At 39.4% G+C, this 21,126-nt stretch overlaps 1 protein-coding gene across 1 annotated transcript; it reads right to left on the bottom strand.

Moving 5' to 3' along the window:
• Positions 1-405: 405 nt before the first annotated feature.
• LOC139452830 (transforming acidic coiled-coil-containing protein 3-like) lies at positions 406-19,755 on the bottom strand. The gene is made up of 16 exons (XM_071234455.1): positions 19,673-19,755; positions 18,695-18,837; positions 16,324-16,373; positions 12,245-15,114; positions 11,279-11,334; positions 10,538-10,622; positions 9,920-9,962; positions 9,072-9,276; positions 7,600-7,713; positions 6,281-6,471; positions 5,536-5,579; positions 4,993-5,060; positions 4,346-4,438; positions 3,839-3,945; positions 3,058-3,178; positions 406-2,145 (listed from the first exon to the last, which is right to left on the bottom strand). Exons 2-16 carry the CDS (start codon positions 18,833-18,835, stop codon positions 2,077-2,079), a joined length of 4,257 nt encoding a protein of 1,418 aa, XP_071090556.1. The 5' UTR covers positions 18,836-18,837; positions 19,673-19,755; the 3' UTR covers positions 406-2,076.
• Between the last annotated feature and the right edge of the window lie 1,371 nt (positions 19,756-21,126).

The following is a 21,126-nucleotide window of genomic DNA, read 5'->3' on the forward strand; positions in this document are numbered from 1 at the left end:
CTGACAGACCAAGAACCATAATCAGGACGAATCTAACCCATCGAGATTGGAACTCAGGTCTAAGAGATGCAACTATGCAAAACAAATACTGCATCTACTATCTTGTTGACTATATCATTAGCAAGAAAGACGGTTACGACACGTTTTTGGAATTTTTGGATATATTTAGTGACTTGTCACCTAATTTCAAAGACTTATTGTGGAGCATAACCATTGTACATCATTCTGTATATTAAATTAATTTTGATCTCTGGATAAAAGCAACATTCATCCTGAGTCCTGAATTATTAGTTGATCTTGCATCAGCAACTGTCTGAGCTGTCTGGTGTTGGAGATTGTGAATCCCCATGTGAGGATGAGAGCGCAACACAAAACACACAAGTCACGATATGAGTAGTTAGTTTATTGATCACCCTGATGTCAGGTGAGTGTGAGATTTGAGACAAGAGTGAGATCAAACAAAGAATGAAAATGACGTGCATGTAAAGGGAATCATCTGTGTGGTTATGTTACCAAGTGGCGGATCAGGTTTGGGTGGCGGGGTTGAGATGCGGCACACCATGATATAGTTATGGTCTGTACCTGATGGGAAAACACAGAAATAGCCTTAGTTTTACAGATGATTCATGTATATTGACAAGCAAAAGATAACATAAAAATTCTAAAGTTAACTCTGCCCTCCCCCAATGGAAACTAAAGTGCCACCACCAAATACAATCCTGGATCCGTCTCTGTTGTGTTTGTGAGATGTACAGATGTATAGAGAAGTGATGGACAAAGAGACTTTGTGACCCAAGTAAAGAGTGCAAGATTGGGTTGAATATAGTCAACATAAATAATGGCATTATCACAATAACATATATAATTCCTTACAAACTGACAAACACGAATGATGATACCAGACCTCAACTCTAGTGAGTGACTGTTGTTTTGCACCAGTCAGCAATATTCCAGCTATATCAAGGCAGCCTGTAGATAATGTTATCCTGGCCCGGCAAACCAATGGTAGATGGCATCAGCAACAGACCATCCTATCGAGGCACAAAGACCCACAATCACTCAGGTCACACATAACCATCCAATAAGAATAATAATTCGACAGTATTGAGGTTCTATTCTACACCAGGAGCCTCATACTAGTCATAGGGTGCAAACATCATTGCACTGTTGGAACATGATATTAAATGCTACAAGATGAGATGCATCAACTTCTAATAGTCACAAGTTCAGTATTTCAATATTTTACCACCAACACTGTTACAATATGCAAGATTATTCATTAAGCGTCAAGATGTACACCAGAAACTGCTATCTAATATTTCTTTCAATTTTAAACTATACTTTACAGATGCTAAATCTGTCAATTTCTTTTAACTGGAGTCGTTTGAAACAACAAATATCATATCAAAGATGTGTCCAATAATGTATATACAATCAAACACAAGACTAAATCTTAGACACCTCCCTCCACCCACCCCAAATGTCGAAAAAAAAGGAAATCCACAAAACATTTGTTTCCCAACCAACACTAATCACTCCTGAATTTATCAATATAAGTTTCACAAATGAGTTATAAAGCGTACATCCACTTGCCTTGTTATAGGCATCAACCAGTCAGTGCAATAACATCACACACAAAATAGCACTTGAGACAGCACTTCAGTCAATGAACAGCACTAAGCAGCTGGGAGACTAAATTCATATCAAACAATAAGTCAAAATGCAACTTGTCGGGAGCAAACTGCTCTTATTCCACGTGCAAAGTCAGGATAAAATATGTTTCATCACTGACTCATTGAATTCTCATTGCACACAGTAGGCAGTCATTTTTTCTTGACCCTGTGTAGCATTCCATCTGGTGAACTATATGACACACTGTTTCCCAGTTTGGTTTCAGCTCCATGATCAGGTCATGTTACAAGCTGGTCACCTCTATAATGTAAAAAAAGTAACACAGTTGTTCCTCATTTCTACAACAGATGCATCAACACAAACATGAGGTCCACGTGTCGAGATGTAATCGCTTGATGGTGGAGACAGTTCTGTGTTTTATAAACTGCTGTTGGCTCCCCGACATCACGACCCTCCTCCGACCTTGGCAATCAGTGTGTCACAGAGGTCTGTCAGCTCAGCTATCTCCTTGCCCTGAAACATGGGAGTCAGTTTCAGATCAGAAATAGGGGATAACATTCAGGGTTTAAAACATTGGCAGTCTGGTTCAGATAAAAAAAAAAGGAATGACATTTAGGGGATGTAACATGGCAATCAATTTCAGATCAGAGATAGGGACATCATTTAGGGGCTGAAACATGGGAGTCTGGCTCAGATCAGGACTAGGGGATGACATTTAGGGGCTGAAACATGGGAGTCAGGTTCAGATCAGGACTAGGGGATGACATTTAGGGGCTGAAACATGGGAGTCAGGTTCAGATCAGGACTAGGGGATGACATTTAGGGGCTGAAACATGGGAGTCTGGTTCAGATCAGGACTAGGGGATGACATTTAGGGGCTGAAACATGGGAGTCAGGTTCAGATCAGGACTAGGGGATGACATTTAGGGGCTGAAACATGGGAGTCAGGTTCAGATCAGGACTAGGGGATGACATTTAGGGGCTGACACATGGGAGTCAGGTTCAGATCAGGACTAGGGGATGACATTTAGGGGCTGAAATATGGGAGTCGGGTTCAGATGAGTGAGTGAGTGAGTGAGTATGGTTCAGATGGATGAGTGAGTGAGTGAGTATGGTTTTACGCCGCTTTTAGCAATATTCCAGCAATATCACGACTGGGACACCAGAAATGTACCCATGTCGGGAATCGAACCCGAACGCTTTAACCACTAGGCTACCCTACCGCCCCTGGTTCAGATCAGGAACAGGGGACATTTATCGGGCCTGTCATGACATTTGCATCTGACTTGGGGCTGATTGATGTGTTGTGAAGTCATGTTATTGGAGGATGACAAAAAAGAACCAAGGGGGAGATAAAAATGACAGAAGATGGAAACATCACAAGTTTGTGAAGAAATGCCATGTGATTTTGGTGAGAAATAATACCTTCTGTTCCAGGGCTTTCTCCAGACCTTGTGAATGAAGTAAACTCTTCTTGAGGACAGCCTGTAGTTTGATGTTTTCAACATTGCTACTTGATTTCTCTTTCTCCCTCTCTTCATGTGCTCTGACATAAACACATTGTACATTGTATTGATAGAATTTCAATATGCCAGGAAAGTGAAAAAGGAAAACAGACCAGTTGAGTAGCTTAACGCTGCTTTTAGGAACAGTTCAGAAATAATTTGAGAATCACCCACGTTACGGGTACAAGGAATTAGGCACTATTTATCCCAAGTGCATGTGTGTTGAAAGCCCTGAGCCATTGGAAAGGGACTTACAGCATTTGTTCACAGTGAACAGATATTCCTTACGGGTAATCAGTAAAAGATTATTTTTCTAATCATTCATTGTCAATGACTTGTTGAGAAAGAAAATGAAGAAAAAACCCATAATGAAATGTCAACCCAACACTAAAGCCTCAACCAGTAGTTCAGATGATACTAGCAGTGATACTTATTTGTATTTCTTGGTTATGTTCAAGTACATCATATAAAAGATTGGCACAGTATTTTAATTCAAATCTTTGATTTATAAACAAAGATAGAAAGATGAAATGTAGCGAGGGATTGCGATTGGAACAGTCAGATCAACACATTTCAGCTGGAGCGGGCGGAAAGCTAAAAAGGATACACTTTGTACATGTTTAACACTTTTGAAATTCTCAATCATGGTTATGGTGCTGAGAGACAAGGAATCATAATAAAGAAGAAGGTGATATACGAACTGTTTGAGCTTTGTCTCAGCTTGAGTCTTCAACTTGTTCATTGCTTCGTCTTGCTGTTGCATCTTTGCGATGAGCGACTTGTTTGTCTTCTTCAATGTGTCTTCATTCTAACAAACAGCAATAATTATGACATTATCTTTTTGAAAAGACAATGTAATATATCTTCAAACCTTTGAAAATGAAAACAGCCCTGTTACATCTCGCTGATATCAGAGAGTTTGAAGGAGATTTGTAATATGAGTTAGAGTACTCTTAGTTTATCCTAAAGTGAGTGAGTATGGTTTAATGATGTTTTTTGCACTATACTAGCAGGGGGACATGAAAAGTGCTTCAAACATTGTACCCATATGTGGAATCTAAACCGGGGCCTTCGGTGTGACAAATGTACACATAACCACAAGGCTAATCCAGCACGCTATTATCCTAAATAACAACGGTATAACACAACACAACACATTTTAAAGAAAAGGCAGGAAAGTGCCTTAACACTAGTAACAGCATATTTACCTTTCTGTAGTCTTCTAGCACTGACTTAACCTTCTCATACCGCCGATGCAGATCAGCGAAGGACTTCTCAACAGACTGTAGGTCCTCTATAGCCTGAATGAGGAAATAGCAAGTTACATAAAGAACAGTGCAATGTTTAGGTAGAAATTCAAGCAATAGGACACTCCTACTTTACTTCATCACCAGAATGCCTCCTCTTGCACCATGTGCACATGTTGAAACACACAGCAGTGTTTCAATATCAATTGAGTTACTACTGTTACATGATGTCGTCACATTTTTCAATTTATTTTCGTCAGCTCTGTGGAATGGGATAATGGGAGCCTATTCTACCTGGAATCTCTAAAGGTGATAAGTACCTATATAACATTTCAAATATACTGGAAGACATATGGCGTGGGAGTATTATATTCAGTAAGCTCTTGCAGCAAGTGTTTAAATATCTGTGTTTGTTTGTTGGTTTGTTGCTTAACACTGCAGTCAGCTATATGACAGTGGTTTGTAAATAATAATAAGTGATTGACATCATGAGCATTGATATGTATACGCCATTTGGACCAGCATGGGTTGCTGTAGATCACTTCTATTGGTCTAACCTGGAATCTTCACAGGTATCAAACCTCAGTGTGACAACACCATTCTATTACCTGATTTCTTTCACTCTTTAACTTGATTTTGGATTCTTTAGATTCGGATGAATTCTTTTCCTTTTCGTCTGGAAACAAAATCATACAAACAACTTCATAAAACTTTAATAAGTTTCTACACTGTGAAATAAGGTTTTAATAATGTTGTCTGAACTGTTTATGTGACTGACATATAGGCAAGGTGTACGGTTTTACAACTTATTTGATAATACATGTATTCAAACCATATCATGGCATGAGGCATGTGGGATTATTTTGCAAAATATAATGGACAAATTAAAAAAAAAGAAAATGCCCCCAGGTTGTTCAACAATATAAACAAACTTACTCATGTTATTTCTGGATGTTGGATTTCCTGAAGTCCTTGTAAAAAAAAATCTATCCTGCCCTCCCCCATCAACCAAATGGACTGTCCTTTGGTATTGTTCAGTTATATCTACGCTAATTTAATAACTCTTCCAAAAGAAAATTATTTCCATTACATTCTCAACTGTGTAATGGTTGATGTTTCAGTACTAGATCAATGAAGGATAAACTACTCACTGACTAGCTCATTGATGAAGGATTCGTATTCAACAACGACTTGTCTGAAAAAAATAAAATTACATATTAGTAAGAAATGTTGATGGAAAATAGACTCTGCAAAATGACTGAAAAATATCTTAAAAGTGTACAAAAGATTCACTATCTAATATGTACATAAGGGGCCTTTTGGCCAACTATTCTTTCAAGAAAGCCTATTTGTAATGGTAAAAACAGTACAAAATATACATATTGCAACTTCATCTTGGGACTCGTTAAGATCTGGGTTAGAAAAGGTCTTCAGCAACCCATGCTTGCCATAAAAGGTGACCATGCTTGTCGTAAGAAGCAACTAACAGGTTCTGGTGGTCAGACTTGCTGACTTGGTTTTTGCATGTCATCGTATCCAGATTGTGTAGATCGATTCTCATGTGTCAGTCAATCACAGGATTGTCTAGGCCAGACTCTATTATTTACAGACCTCCGTCATATGCCTGGAATATCGCTGAGTATGGCGTTAAACAACAAACAAAAAACTTAATCTTGGATCTTACTTGGTCATCATTCTTTGTTAACAGAATTACTCAAGTATTCTGTTTATCCATACTTCTGTATTTGTCCATGTTATAAGTCCAAAATACTCAAGAAAAAGAAACAAAACTATGAACATGACTCATAACAATGTTTAAAAAACTTTGCCAAAACATCTGTAATTTCAAAAGGCAAAAAAAACCCTCTTCATACCCCATCCTTTTTCATCACTGACCTCATCTGTTTGTTTTTGACCTCCAGCTGTTCGGCCAACTCCTTATAGTGCTTAGCTTCCACACTGAGGGCTGTTTGCTTTTTACTCAACTCCTGCTCCATGGTGAGTTGTCTCCCCTGAGATTCCATGGTCAGCTCCTGTCTCAGCTTTTTTAGCATCTTCTTGACATCCGTCTCTGAGTACTTCAGCACCTGGTGATGACATTCATTCCCGAGTCAGCTGGATCATTGGATCTAATAGTCACCTTCCACACAATTACCTTCAATCTGCCGGTGCACGACATCAGATATCTCTTCAGTGGACAAACTTAAATCTGTATATATATTCTGCTGACAAAACTAGATTCCATCACTCTACAACAAATGGTAACTTTCAAAATTCACACTAGTCCACTACATAATGTTTTTGAGAATTATAACAATTCCAATGATGGTATAGTCCGAAATGATGAGTAACATTTGATGCTATAGTATAACTCTTTACCTTTCCTCCATGCTTTGATTATACCACAATCGGTCTTGCATGATGGTAGCTGACGGTAAAAGTCCAGTTTCCACCCTTACTGAACTAGGCTGGAATTTAGGGGCTTAATCGTAGCACTACCAGTGGCTATTACGAGTTATGTCCATTCTATGTTCCGCCTATTGACCAATCAGATTCAACTTCTCACATCACTTGCATTTGTTTCAAACAAAATGACGGCGCCCAGGAAAGACGATCTCATCGATAATCAAGATCTAAATTGTAATAAAATGGGTCTTATTTTATGAAATGCATCAAATCACTTCGGCACCTTGATTAAAAACGTGAACAGATTAGGAACATATCTGTTGACAATGAGTTGGGGGTATGCATGCTTTACAAATCCTGCAATCTGATCGACTGAAATCTGCACTGCAGTTTACGAACTGGATGTTGATTTTGTTGCATGATTTTGATTGAACTATGCACAGACTCATTAGTCCAGCCAAAATAAACTCCATAATTCCAGCCTAGATCGGCAAGAGTGGAAATTGGACTTTCAGTCAGCGAACTCCCTTGCCTAGGGAAGATGAATTAAGATTTGAACAATTAAAATGTTGTCATGGTTATGGTGAAACTGTTCACCTGGTTATCTACATTTCCCTCAATTGATTTACAGCAGTTTAAAAGTGAAAGAAAATTAAAGTATGACTTTCATTTTGACGCAATATGAATGAATTAGCTACCCTGGGCCACCATGTGCACACATTCAAAAGACTGTTACATCTGCAAACCCGCATAGTCATTATCATTTTGATCATCAAAGATGTTTGCATTAGAGTATACAAGGTCCATACCTCTACAACTTCAAAGAAAGTTTCATCTTTCTTAGAATCTTGTGTAGCTGCAGGAGCTGCCTGACCTTGAACCTCATCGTTAGTCTGACCTTCAGTCTGAACTGATTTCTTCTCCTGGAATGTAAGGTGGGGTGAGGTGAAATTTAGGTTTTAAGTTGCGTTCCAGATAATTGCACTTATAGTGTGCGTACATGCGTGTTCTCCAGTGTGAAACTCTACCACTAGACCACAGAGGCAGTCGGTACATTAAATAAATCTTATAAAAAGAATAAAAGTTCTTTATATGACATCATTTAATAAGATCAACTGAAATCTAATCAATTTTACAACGTTTCAACCAAGATTTTATGTATTGAGTACCTTAGACCATGTAGATCCTGGTGTTTTTCAAGTGATCAGGAAAGCTCTGTCTTTTGGTACAACTGACAATTATCATCATGCTTGGTTGGATTTACCATGTTTACTCGACAAATAATCTAATCACACTCGCTGAATAAGCCCGTTAGTGATTGAATTAAGCGGTGTCAAGCCTTCGCAAATATATGTCATATATACTATAGAGACAGTAGGGCTGTCTCAGGGACATGTTACAAGTGTGACTGTTGACGGGATGAGCAATGATTAGAGATTTGATTCGAACATATCTTATTGTCAATAAACAAAAAGGCACAAGTGTATAACTTACTCTTATTTTCACCAGAGTATGGAATTACACAAGCATCTAGGTAAAACATTGCAGCCTAATCATTAGATTGTTTTTTATAATGTTGAGGCAAGACCCGTGAAGATCCTGGGTGGAATAGGTCTTCAGCAACCCATGCTTGCTGTAAAAGGTGACAGCGCTTGATGTAAAAGACTACTAACGGGATTGGATGGACAGACTTGCTGACTTGTTGATGCACGTCATTATATCCCAATTGCATAGGTCGATGCTCATTATATCAATCACTGGATTGTCTGATCCAGACTCAGTTATTTACAGACCGTCGTCATAAAGCTGGAATAATGCTGAGCGTGGCGTAAACAAACGGTGTATGATGAACTAGGACCCTCTTCTCCAAATACAAAATTTTTACACACACTTCTGGTTTATCATGTTGAAATGCAAGGGATATTTATTTGTATGTTTATTTGTTAATGAACACCTCACTTGGCAATATTTCAGCTATATGACCATGGTCTGAAAAAAAATCAGGACATCATGAACATCGATCTACACACTTGGGATACGATGACATGCATCAACCAAGTCAGCAAGCCTGACTACCCGATCATGGTAGTTGCCTCTAAGAACAAGCACTATACTTGAGTGGGCACTACACTCAAGAAAATACAGTATCTATACCACCCCTAGTCTGTAAATGGGCACCAGATTGTTATGTATCCGCCATAGGCTTCATTAACTCTGAGGACAATGGCTGTTGTTTCAATCACTGCCTGGATAAGCCATGGAAAGGCTGTACATGTATTACCTGTTGGATTTCCTCTGCTTCTGGACTACACGAGAAAATGAGATCCACCAGGAGGGGTTTCGTTTCCTTCTCCTTCTTGTCTTCTCCATCTTCCTCTTCAAAGATGGTTTTGGATACGGCAGCTGGAGGTCTGCGCTGGACGAGTATGGATCTGCGTCGACCTCCACCACGTGGTGGCGTGCCCATCAACATGATACTTTCATCACTGAAGTCATAAAACAACAGTCCAGGTTATGTAAGTAACTGCTGGTTGGTAGGTAGGTATGAGCTTGACTACCAGCTCCCAGTAGTCGCCTTTTATGGCAAGCATGGGTTGCTGAAGACCTATTCTACCCCGGATCTGCACGGGTCTTCAATGTGAAGTATTTGACACTGTTTTAATCAGCCAATACTAGTTCCAACTTTAACAACCAAACCAATGCAAGAGAAAAAGCTTGATTTTAGAGGTAAACAGAAAGTGATGCAGGTCTGAGACGTTTACCACTTTGATGAAACTTGAAACATTCGAGCAATTCTTTGTTTCATCGGTTTCCTTGCACAGCAATGTACCACCTAAGACAACTAGGTCACCCTTGCCCCACACGATTCAGTATGTAAGAATGGGAGGGAGTAAATGAATGTTGTTTTATGCCAGTGTCAGAAAATAGTCAAGGGTTGACCAGGCAAACAAGTGGTTGATAGCACAAGCACCGATCCACATCGTCAGGGTATGATGAAACTCAGTTAGCCAGAACATATATTGTAACTCTCTCTTGCGTGATCGGGACTACCCAGAGGAGGGGAGAAGACTCAAGGAAACGCTACACATTAAACACACTGTCACAAAATTAATTATAAAGTCAACCCACCCATCTTTAAAAACTTCCATCTTCTGTATTCCACGTGCTATTCCTGGAAATAGAAACATATTGCTTGATAACGAATCCTTGGCTAAAAATGACAAACGTATTAGCTGGATGTCATTAAAAAAGATGAAAGTCATAATGTTTAAGGGGCATTTACTAGTCTGTAAGGATATAACGTGAGGAGAAATGGAGTTTAACATCGCACTGAAGATTATTGCACTATACAGTAATGTGCCTGCATATGTGTATGTCTGCTTGTACTAGTCCTGACTTATGCCTGTTTTATAGTGCTAACCCACTGAGCTACCATGCCACAGTTTAACATAAATACCCAACTCAGACACAGAATACTGACTCTGAGCTGGCCAGTACTTGTTTTCTCCCATTTTACCCAGCACCAGGCAGGGAAGCAACAAGTACCATCTTTTTTTAAAGGCCTATGGCATTAATCTGCCAGGGATTGATTCAGCGACCCTCTGCTTTCAGGGTAGATGCTCATTTTCCAAGACAAGTAGACCACTTATTGTACATGCGGTACACATGCTACAATTTGTACAAGTAAGTAAGGGGTGTAGCTATGTGAAACTCACAAACCGTGATAACCCCTCTCTCAATACACACCTGCAGGGCTGTGGGCTGGTTTAGAGTTGACCAGAGGATCAAATTTGACGTATAGAGACATACGTGACAGATCAGACTCCACATTCTGCAAGTAGATGAACATAACCACCAATCTGATTTGCTCTTGTTCAAGTTGCACCTCTATCCACAGAACAAATATCTTTTCTTCCTTTTATACATAATAAAATACACCATAACCTCATTATACTGACATCCTTGTTATGCTGATATCGTCTTACTGATATCTTCACTGTAGTGATATCCCCTTTATACTGATATCCCCTTTATACTGATATCCTTGTTATACCGATATCCTCGTTATACAAATATCCTCTTTACTGATATCCTTTTTTCACTTATATCCTCATTATACTGATATTTTTGTTATACTGATATCGTCACAGTAGTCATATCCTCTTTATACTGATATCCTCGTTATACTGATATCCTTGTTATACTGATATCCTCCTTATACAGATAACTTCTCTTTACTGATATCCTTATGGTTCTGGGTCCTGTCAACAATTATTGTGCATAGATATCTTTGAGATGTACTTGCAGTGTTTGAAATTAAAAGAAGGCCTTAAGGTTTGATCCTGTGATATAATATATTCCCCACAATTTTTAACTTTTAACATCAGGGTTAAAATAAGGACCTTTGACTTTCACGCTTTATTCAAAACACTAATATGTCCTTAAAATTGCCTGACATTAAATACAATGCAATAAATGAAAACTCACAGTGTTGTTACTGCCAAAGGTCTCCAACATGTCCCAAACATTTGGATCACTGAACACTGAAATATGCAGTTAACTTCATGAAAATAACTTCAGTGTGATAAAAAAAAGAAAAAAAGAATGTCTGTTGTCAAACAGATTAAAGTATTTCAATTAAAAAAAGTTTTTAACACATGATAATCATATCGTATTTCATTACTTGAGGTAATATTGCTTCCATGCAATGTCAACAAATTATTGAACGTCGTGACATAAACACATTACATCCAACAAAGTTGTAGATGCCATACTGCAACATTTAAAACACGGGTCCTTTTCAGAAAGCAATCTTAGTGCTACGAGTAGATGTAGAATGTTTTACAGCTAGTTGGAAAAGCTCTTGTTTCATAGAGTGGACTGTAAATAACCAAGTAAGGACAGATGCACCAGTGGTTGATGACAAGAACAACGATCCAGGCACTGAGGACACAGTGACGTGCATAATGACTACCCGATCCTCATTTTGTCTCGCTCTTACAAGAGGGGTTGCTTTACTTAGGGTTATGAGTGCCATACGTCTACAGTCTGCGACTTAAGCCACCAGTCCAAAGTAGAGACTGGAACTATTTTGGCAACTACTGAATCTATGCTAAGTGAGAGAGTGAACTGGATCAAACGCTGCTTTGAACAGTATGACAGTTGTATTATGGCGTGTCAGCTTACTGTGGGAGGGAAGCCCAAAGTCATGGAGGTCTTAGATGTACAGGTATAGTGCTGACAAACCCAGAAGCATAGTCGGGGCAAACTGGGATTAAAACCCAAGATCAAAGGTTACTGGCATGCTGTACCCAAAGGAAACAGCGATTTGCAGCACCTTAGAAGACTGGGCCACCTGTCCCTGAGTCTGTGCTAAGAGTATGGGAGTTTGGATAGTTGAAGTACTAAGAATGCCTTGTAAAACAGTTCTCATGATTTCAAACGGATGTTCACCTTCATTTGCAGGTCTGAAGTCATCTTGGACAAAGTTCATATCCTCTTGTCCACCAGCTGTATCCCCTGTGGCAATCATGCACATGACGTTGTTGCCTAGGAGATCCATCCCACCAAAATTCTGCACGGGAGTCTTTGGGAGCCCATTATTGTTGGTGTTTCTGTTAGGAGTATTTCCCATCCCTGGCTTTGACAGGAAAGGGTTAAAAGCATCCAGATTGTCAAAAGGATCAAGAGAAATTGCCTGGACCGGTTGTTGTTGAGGAGCTTCTGAATTTGTCTTCACAGGTGCAGCTGCCTGCGTCTTTCCTACAGGTGAATTTGCAACTTTCAGTTTGGTTGCAAAGGGGTCCTCCATTAAATTTAACTCTGCTGGTAAACCAGATGGTCCCTTTAATTGTGCGTCCTGGTTCTGTACACTGGGTGCGAAGGGGTCTAAGCCAGTCATATCACCAGATAGTTTGGGAGGAGAGTTGGCCACCTTGGACTTGCTTTGGAATGGGTCTCCTTCAACCTTTCCAGAATTCTGCACTTTGGAGAGTGACGCAAAAGGATCAACAATTTCAATGTCTGTGATCGCAGGATTGTCAGTTTTTACTGGGGATTTGGGCAGCTGGGTTCTGGTTTGAAAAGGATCAACATCAGATAGTGGGCCTGGGGAGTTTTGAATCTGAGACTTGGTTTTGAATGGATCAGCACAATCACCATCCGGCATAGCTGAGACAGGTTTCACTGGAGAATTAGCCACACAGGTCTTGGCTTTAAAGGGATCAAGGTTATCAAAGTCTAACTGTTGGTCACAAGCTGTAGGTTTGTTTTCTGTTTCAGCCATGGCATCAGGAGCATCTTGTTTCAGTTCAGTAGTAGGCTTTTCAGGTGAATTCATAACTTGGGATTTTGTCTTGAATGGATCAATACCATCCATGTCAGCAATAGGCTTAGCCGAAGCTGTTGATTCAGTTTTCCTATCTGGAGAATTGACAATTTGGGACTTCAATTTAATAGGATCAACAACATTAAGATTTTCAGGTAGGTTCCCAGTTGCTACAGATGGTGTTTCTTTGAGAGGAGAATTGGGTATTTGTGATTTACTTTTGAAAGGATTGATATCGTCAAGATTTTCTGGTATGCCCCCAGTTGCTACAGATGGTGTTTCTAGGAGAGGAGAATTTGGTATTTGTGATTTACTTTTGAAAGGATCAACATCGTCAAGATTTTCTGGAAGGCTATCAATTGCTACAGATGGTGTTTCTAGGAGAGGAGAATTTGGTATTTGTGATTTACTTTTGAAAGGATCAACATCGTCAAGATTTTCTGGAAGACCCCCTGTTGCTACAGATGGTGTTTCTAGGAGAGGAGAATTTGGTATTTGTGATTTACTTTTGAAAGGATCAACATCGTCAAGAGTTTCTGGGAGACCCCCAGTTGCTACAGATGATGTTTCTAGGAGAGGGGAATTTGGTATTTGTGATTTACTTTTGAAAGGATCAACATCGTCAAGATTTTCTGGAAGGCCCCCAGTTGCTTCTGTAGTTTTTGATGGAGTTTCTTTAAGGGGGGAATTTTGCATTTGTGACTTGGGTCTAAAAGGGTCAACATCATTTAAATTTTCAGGAAGACTAGAATGGCTTTCTTTAACGGGAGAGTTCTGAATCTGAGCCTTAGGCTTGAATGGGTCAAGATTTTCTGGAAGGCTCCCAGTTGCTACAGATGATGTTTCTAGGAGAGGGGAATTTGGAATTTGTGATTTACTTTTGAAAGGATCAACATCGTCAAGATTTTCTGGAAGGCCCCCAGTTGCTTCTGCAGTTTTTGATGGAGTTTCTTTAAGGGGGGAATTTTGCATTTGTGACTTGGGTCTAAAAGGGTCAACATCATTTAAATTTTCAGGAAGACTACAATGGCTTTCTTTAACGGGAGAGTTCTGAATCTGAACCTTAGGCTTGAATGGGTCTACATCCTCAAATGATTCAGGCAAATCAGTAGATTCGGTTAAGGTTTTGACTGGTGAATTTGTGATTTGTGACTTGGGTTGAAAGGGATCCATCTGATCAATATCATCAAGCAAATTCTCAATCACAGTGAGATCTGCAGTTCCCATTGTTGAGTTAATGGTTGAATTCTGGCATGGAGAGTTGACCATCTGGACCATGGGTTTGAAAACATCGGTACCATCAAGACTGTCTGGCAGTCCTTCAGTGGACTCACGTTTAGGTGATGCATAGTCAGACTTCTGGTCTGAACCCTGTTTCTTCGGTTCACCATCCTCCAAAAGCTTGGAACATTCGGCTGGTTCCCCAGTGTTTTGTGCAGCAGATTTAACTGGTGAGTTTTTAATCATGTTCTTAGATTTAAATGGGTCAACCTCATCTAAGCTGTCAGGCAAACCAGTGGATACCTCAGCAGAAGGAATCACAGGAGAATTTGCAATCTGAGATTTGGGTTTAAACGGATCGACATCCAAATTGTCAGGGAAACCCTTGACAGGTGTATTTTTTATTTCCTTTGTGGGTGAATTCTGAAGCTGAGCTTCATTCTTAGAAGCATCTTCACCCTGTGCATCTGCCTGTCCTGTCATGGAAGCCAGAATACTGTCTTCATCACTGGGTACAGAGGCAACTACAGGAGAGTTGGCAATCTGAGAGTTTGTCTTGAAAGGATCCACATCTTCCTTACTCCTTACTGGAGAGTCAACAACCCTTGCTGGGGATGAAGCAACACTGGAGATGGAAGAAGCTGGTACGGATGTAGCAGGAGAGTTGGCCAGACCTCCCTTGGATTGGAAAGGATCTGTGTTCTCATCATATGTATAGGCCTTGGTTTGGAACTGTATTTCATCATCAGAATCTGCTGATACGGCATTGGCCTCACTGAAATGAAATCAGGCGAATGAACACAGCAGATTGAGATATTCATGGTACGGGCATAATAGATTAATTATTAGATTTTTATCCCTGCCAGCTTTACTACCCAACACCCAACCTCATATCATCTTATTGTCCTGTGGTACCTCCAGATGAAGGAAATTACTGAATGGTCCCTCTATAACATTTGTTTTTTAATTTTGATGGAAAATCTAATATTTAATTATATGGGCCTAATCATGCTAAGAGCTTTTTAAATTGAAGCTGTTCAGAGAGAAACACATCAAGATTCATGCTGCTTCATTATTTAGTAAACCCAACAAGAAAAGATTTATTTCACTGCTTCTGAATCCTGTTCAATCTTCATGTAGTCAGACACTTCACGACAACATCCCATGGGTGTCTCATATTATAACAGTACAGCAAAATAACTTTAAACACATTCAAGAGTTTATTACTGATATGCCGAACCAAATTTGAGTAGATACGACAATATCCATCAAGTAGGTTGTCATATTATCTGGTGAAAAAAGTGCTGATGGGAAATAAAAAAATAAAAGTAACAAAGAGAAGACATTTAAAATTGAAGATGTTCATACATATTGTTCATCAATATGCATAAAAGGTTATCAATGGTTTTCTGAAAAACTATTGTAACCTATTGTCTTGCACAACCTTCTGGCAGTGAACCCCTTATTAACCCTCATGGCATCATTCAGTGAATCCAGATTAACAAAAATCTCTAACCATGTAACAACTAACCACCCTTAATTTCTAACATTGAGAACCATAAGAAAAATAACCTCGGCACATGAATAAAACAGAAAGTGGCTCACATAGTCACTACAGAACAAAACTGCTAGTAAGTGTCAGGTAAAAACATGTGATCCAGCAAATAAGCATGATTAGAAATGAACATTAGCAAAACCAATTAGTTGTGCATGTAAGTTGTTTGACACTTAGTTATCAAGTTAAAGTGTTATGTCCCTCAAACACCAAAACAGGACAGTCATCTGGCTCTGATCAAGGACATGCAAGTGGTGGTGGTGGTGGTGCAGACTCATGTCCACTTACACCGGGACTGGCAAAGATCTAATTATATCATGGATAACTTCAGCAGCAAATGCTGCATAGTCTCTGTGGTCGTTCTGGGTGAGACGACTGGTACGTTCTGCCCACTGCTCTGTGTCTTCTAGATCTCTTACAATATCATACCTGTTGCTGGTGGCAGGTGCTGGGGCGAGTGGCGATGGCTGGGAAGGCACCTGGTGATGGAACAAATCAATAATAACAACTATCACTTAAATAAGGAGGGATACTAGACAGTCCATACACAGAGATGCGTACCCACCGAAAATGGGTAAGCCATAACATTCCTGTCCAACCCATACCTAATTAGGAGCATTCTTACCTCAACTGGCTGACTCGTACACTGATCTAGATGATCCATACACAAATTTGGAGGACCCGTACCCACTTATTTTCATATCTGTTGCATTTGTAAAGTCGGTATAACGCATGATGTCCAAAAATGGATTGTGTTACAATCATTCATAATAGTAGTACATTGTCAAACATTCAGTTCACATTTCACTATGTTAATTGGGATAGTTGCTGATTATCCCTTGGACGAGGCTTTTACATGACACACAAATGTAGGGAATGGACGCAGGAAAAAAGTATCAGGATATAACATGTATACTAAGTTTTCCTATGATAATTAGATCTACATCAAGTGCTTTTATTATGAGTTAGTGCCAGTCCAACAGGATTAACAGGATTAAGTATTCCCCTCTGTCTAGCCAAACATTAACCATAAGGCACAGCCCATCGTGTATCAACCAATCATATTCCATTTTATTGTTCTAATTTTTGTTAAATACATACAGAAACCAAATGTTAAGGCAGAGAGAAAGGGGTTTGACTCTCATACCAAATAGACCTCTCTCCCACAGCCCAGAGAGTTGCACCTACTCTCTGTGGCACCCTTAGCTGTATTCTAAGAATTTGTAAATAGCTCATTGTTAATTGTTCTTGTAAATAAAATTGTGATTAGTCTCCTGTGACTCTGGCTCTTTGCTGACTAATTCCCCCAAGAAAACCAGCACGCCATTTGGAAGGTTTTGTTCATCCCATAACAGTCCGTGATAATTGTCTGAGTCTCATGGGACGCACAATAACTATCATTGAACTTACTGCTCATCAAGGGCAGTTACGCGTGTCTGTCATTTCATCCATCAATCATGACCACTGTCCACATGATCACTGATTCATTCCAGGCTCTAAAGTAATTATTATTACGAACAGTACACTACATCATTTCATTACTTTACAGGACCCTCATATTGCCTACAAGGACCCTTAAAATGAATTAGAGTCTACTTACTTACTTACTTTGGAGATTTAACGTGCGCTTTCCGACTGATGCGTATTTCGCACACGGAATTAGAGTCTGCTGGACGCCCACTTTTGTATGTCAAGGTAAACATGGTAAAACCCTGGCTTGGACTAAGCACCAGTTAACACACTCAGAGTGCAACACAAGCAGTTCACACACAGTGATCAGTGATCTCAGTCCCTCAGTTCTAGCATTTGTCTAGTGGCCATGTTGTCAAACAACAAAGCTTCACCAACAATGTCTTAATTGACAATCTGTTTATTCTATGTTTTGCAGTAGAGCTGATACTTTTCAGAAGCGACTGGAAGTTCTAAGTGGACTGCTTCATAATTAACAAAAAATATTTATAATCATACATTTTCATCATAAAAATACACTTTTTTGGTACGAGTCATTGAGTTGATAAAGTAGGGGTTGCTATGGTTTATCAAACAGTTGTGTGTGAGTTCACCAAAATATAGTGAGCATGGTGATTGAGTGAGTTGGGTTTAACGCCACTTTTAACAGTATTCCAGTTACATCGTGGCGTGTCAGCTTAATCATGTTAATGTGGGAGGAAAGCCTGCAGTTATGCAGGTCTGAGATGTTTACTACTTTGGTGAAACCCACGAGCACGGATATTGTGCTGACAAACCTAGAAACATAATCGGGGTGAACTGGGATTCGAACCCACAACCATAGGTTTCTGGCAACTCTGCACAGCGAATTTGTGGCACCTTCGACGACTGGGCCATCCATGCCCCCCACCCCCCCCCCCCAAAAAAAATATAAGGGTATGTAAAGTCCAGTTCCTATAATCATGATGAGATACAATTACATACATGTATTTTACCTTTGGTTTATAATGTTCATGGATTCAACCTACTGAAGCCAAAAGCCACAATAAAAAAAATCATCAGGGATTTCTTTAACTGTGACTATATATTTTCAAAACAAGGGGACTATCAGTAATACATTTTGGGAGTCAAAGGCATGAACATTGGGTGTCCTTGGGACCTGTGGTAAAGCTTAAAGTCAGTTCTAAAAACATGTAAAACATGTTAACTGGATAAACATAATAATATTCATGCTTAACCCTCTGACAATGAATGTATCAGTGTTAAAGACAATATTCAAGCACATAACCATGATAACATGAAAATATATCAACATCAGCATGCCAAATTTTAACCACTGCTAACAGAGTACCTTAACATTTTTGGTGACAGGTGTCTGAAGCTGTACAAAGTTTTCCATTGGTTTCAGCACAGATCTGACGGAAGGGCTACCACTCACTGTCTTCCCTCTCGCCATTTGTGCCGGCGGGGTGTTCTCATCCATGGTGGACATACCTAGTTAACATTGAAAATATAACACCAATATGCGGAGTATGTGCGTTTTATCACCCTTAATTATGGGCAATTAAATTCTTGAAAAATATATCTGTTGTATTGTACATTTCAGGCTGTTAGCATAAACACACAAAATTTACGATCTTTCAACTCAAAATAATATTCTAATAAGCGCCCCCTATTTCTAATTTTGAGAGCACCCTGGGCGCTTATTACGTTGAATATGGTATACCTAATACATATTTACTCAATCATAATAATGATCTTGACGATCCTCGGGGTTAGTTGTGTTAGGGCTAAGGTAGTTTACCCCAACTCTGTTCTTAGACCTTTGATCCACAGGCACCTGCAGCTGATCATTTACGGTGTAAAGTTTCCTTATATTAGTTTCCATATCCTATATTAGTTTAATCCAGTAAGTGATCAGCTTCAGGTTTCTGTGCTTGGATCCCCGATAGGAAATAGTGGCCAACAGACGATATATGGCGGCTCCCAGTGTATAAATTGAAATATTTCCTGCCATGAAAACATATCACACTTGACGAGACAAAGATCTAAGTAAAGACACTAGGCCTGAAGGCAAACATTTCAGCAACACACTTTCGTGCTAGTGAAGCGCAAATAACGAGATGGCAGTAGGTACGACGTGAATTATATACTAAAATTACAGTGTATGCTTGATGCCTCCATGATCAAAACATTGCATTTGGAGATGAGTGTCGCTTCAGTTTCAAGTTAGCGTTTTCACATCATCAGTGGAACGACTTTGACATCTTATTGTCAGTTTATGGCGAACTTCAAAATCATGACTTTGCTTAACAATAATGAAACTTACCTGATGATAGTCGTCGTTTCTGCTATTCCTGTTTACGGTTGTTCAATGCTGTTTCTGACAACAGCAACTCATTCAAATGACACACTCCTCGCGTTTGAATTTACCGCCTGAGCATGCGCAATTCAGGCACCGGAAGTAAACGTCGCACCGGGCATAATTTACTTCGTAAAACATAAAAAAAAACACCTACCTACTCAACGTGCATGGTGTATTCAAGCACAACATTAAACTATCACATCGCAATGTGAAATGGTGACAAAGGATACTGCATTTCTTCTTCACGAAGACCGGCACACGCATGAAGACAAGACGTTTTGCTGCTAAAGTAAAACTTTTATGAGAGCTTCCGGAAATTATATTTTTTATAACATTTTATGAGCACTTAAAATTACAAAGTGGATATTTTGTCAATATTGCTCCCATTTTCTTGGAGGAGTTATTATTTTCATTAGTATGTTTCTTTTTATCTAGGTCATGTCCTATAGTCGTTTACACAGACCAGAAAAGATAATTGGTTATTCTAAAGCTGGTAGATTCTATATCATCTGTTCCTTTTACTAGCAAATACAGGACCCGTGAAGATCCGGGGTAGAATATGTCTTCAGCAACCCACGCTCGTCCACAGGAACTCTCTATTGAGCAGTGAATAAACATATATACCCCTTACATATAGGGTGTTTATATTAATATTTACTCAGCATAAACGAGTTCCTGTCTGTTTGCCGTAAAAGGCGACTAACGGGATCGGGTGGTCAGGCTCGCAGACTTGGTTGATGCATGTCATCGTATCCCAATTGCTTAGATCGATGCTCATGATGTCTATCACTGGATTGTCTGGTCCAGATTCGCTTATTTACAGACCATTGTCATATAGCTGGAATTTTGCTGAGTGCAGCGTAAACAACAAACAAACTTGCAATTAACTTTATGCATCTGATTCACCCCGTATGACACTTCGGTAATACAAACTGATTTATTCACGTTCGATGGCTGAGAATTTTTGTGATGGCTTTGACAGTGAGAAACGCTATATATGATAAATAATTCAGCATGCTACTTAAACAAGGATCTAAGTACTTGACAACAAATAGAACACTACTTCTTGTTGTTTTTTTCGTTCTAGACACACGTAACATTTGAAACCAATTTCATTATCAAACAATTTTACTCCCGTATGATGACCTCTCTAGATAAAAATCTGACAAACGCTTCACAGAAGGTCGCGTTAGGTGAACTTTCAGATCAGCCAATCAACTTCGTTGATTAAAAATTCTAAGCGCGAACTGGAGAAACATTCAGAGCAGCATATGTGATTTCTGTACCTCTTGAACGAACATAAACGTGTAGTTACAAATGAAAAAAATAATAGCCGCGCTATATATGTTGTGGATACTCTATATATCATGTCGTTTCTGAGCGTCGTGGCATCTACACCAAAAAGTGTGTGCTATCAA

The sequence above is a fragment of the Haliotis cracherodii genome, unplaced genomic scaffold (assembly GCF_022045235.1).
Source record: "Haliotis cracherodii isolate W230 unplaced genomic scaffold, xgHalCrac1.p SCAF_9, whole genome shotgun sequence".
NCBI lineage: Eukaryota > Metazoa > Mollusca > Gastropoda > Lepetellida > Haliotidae > Haliotis > Haliotis cracherodii.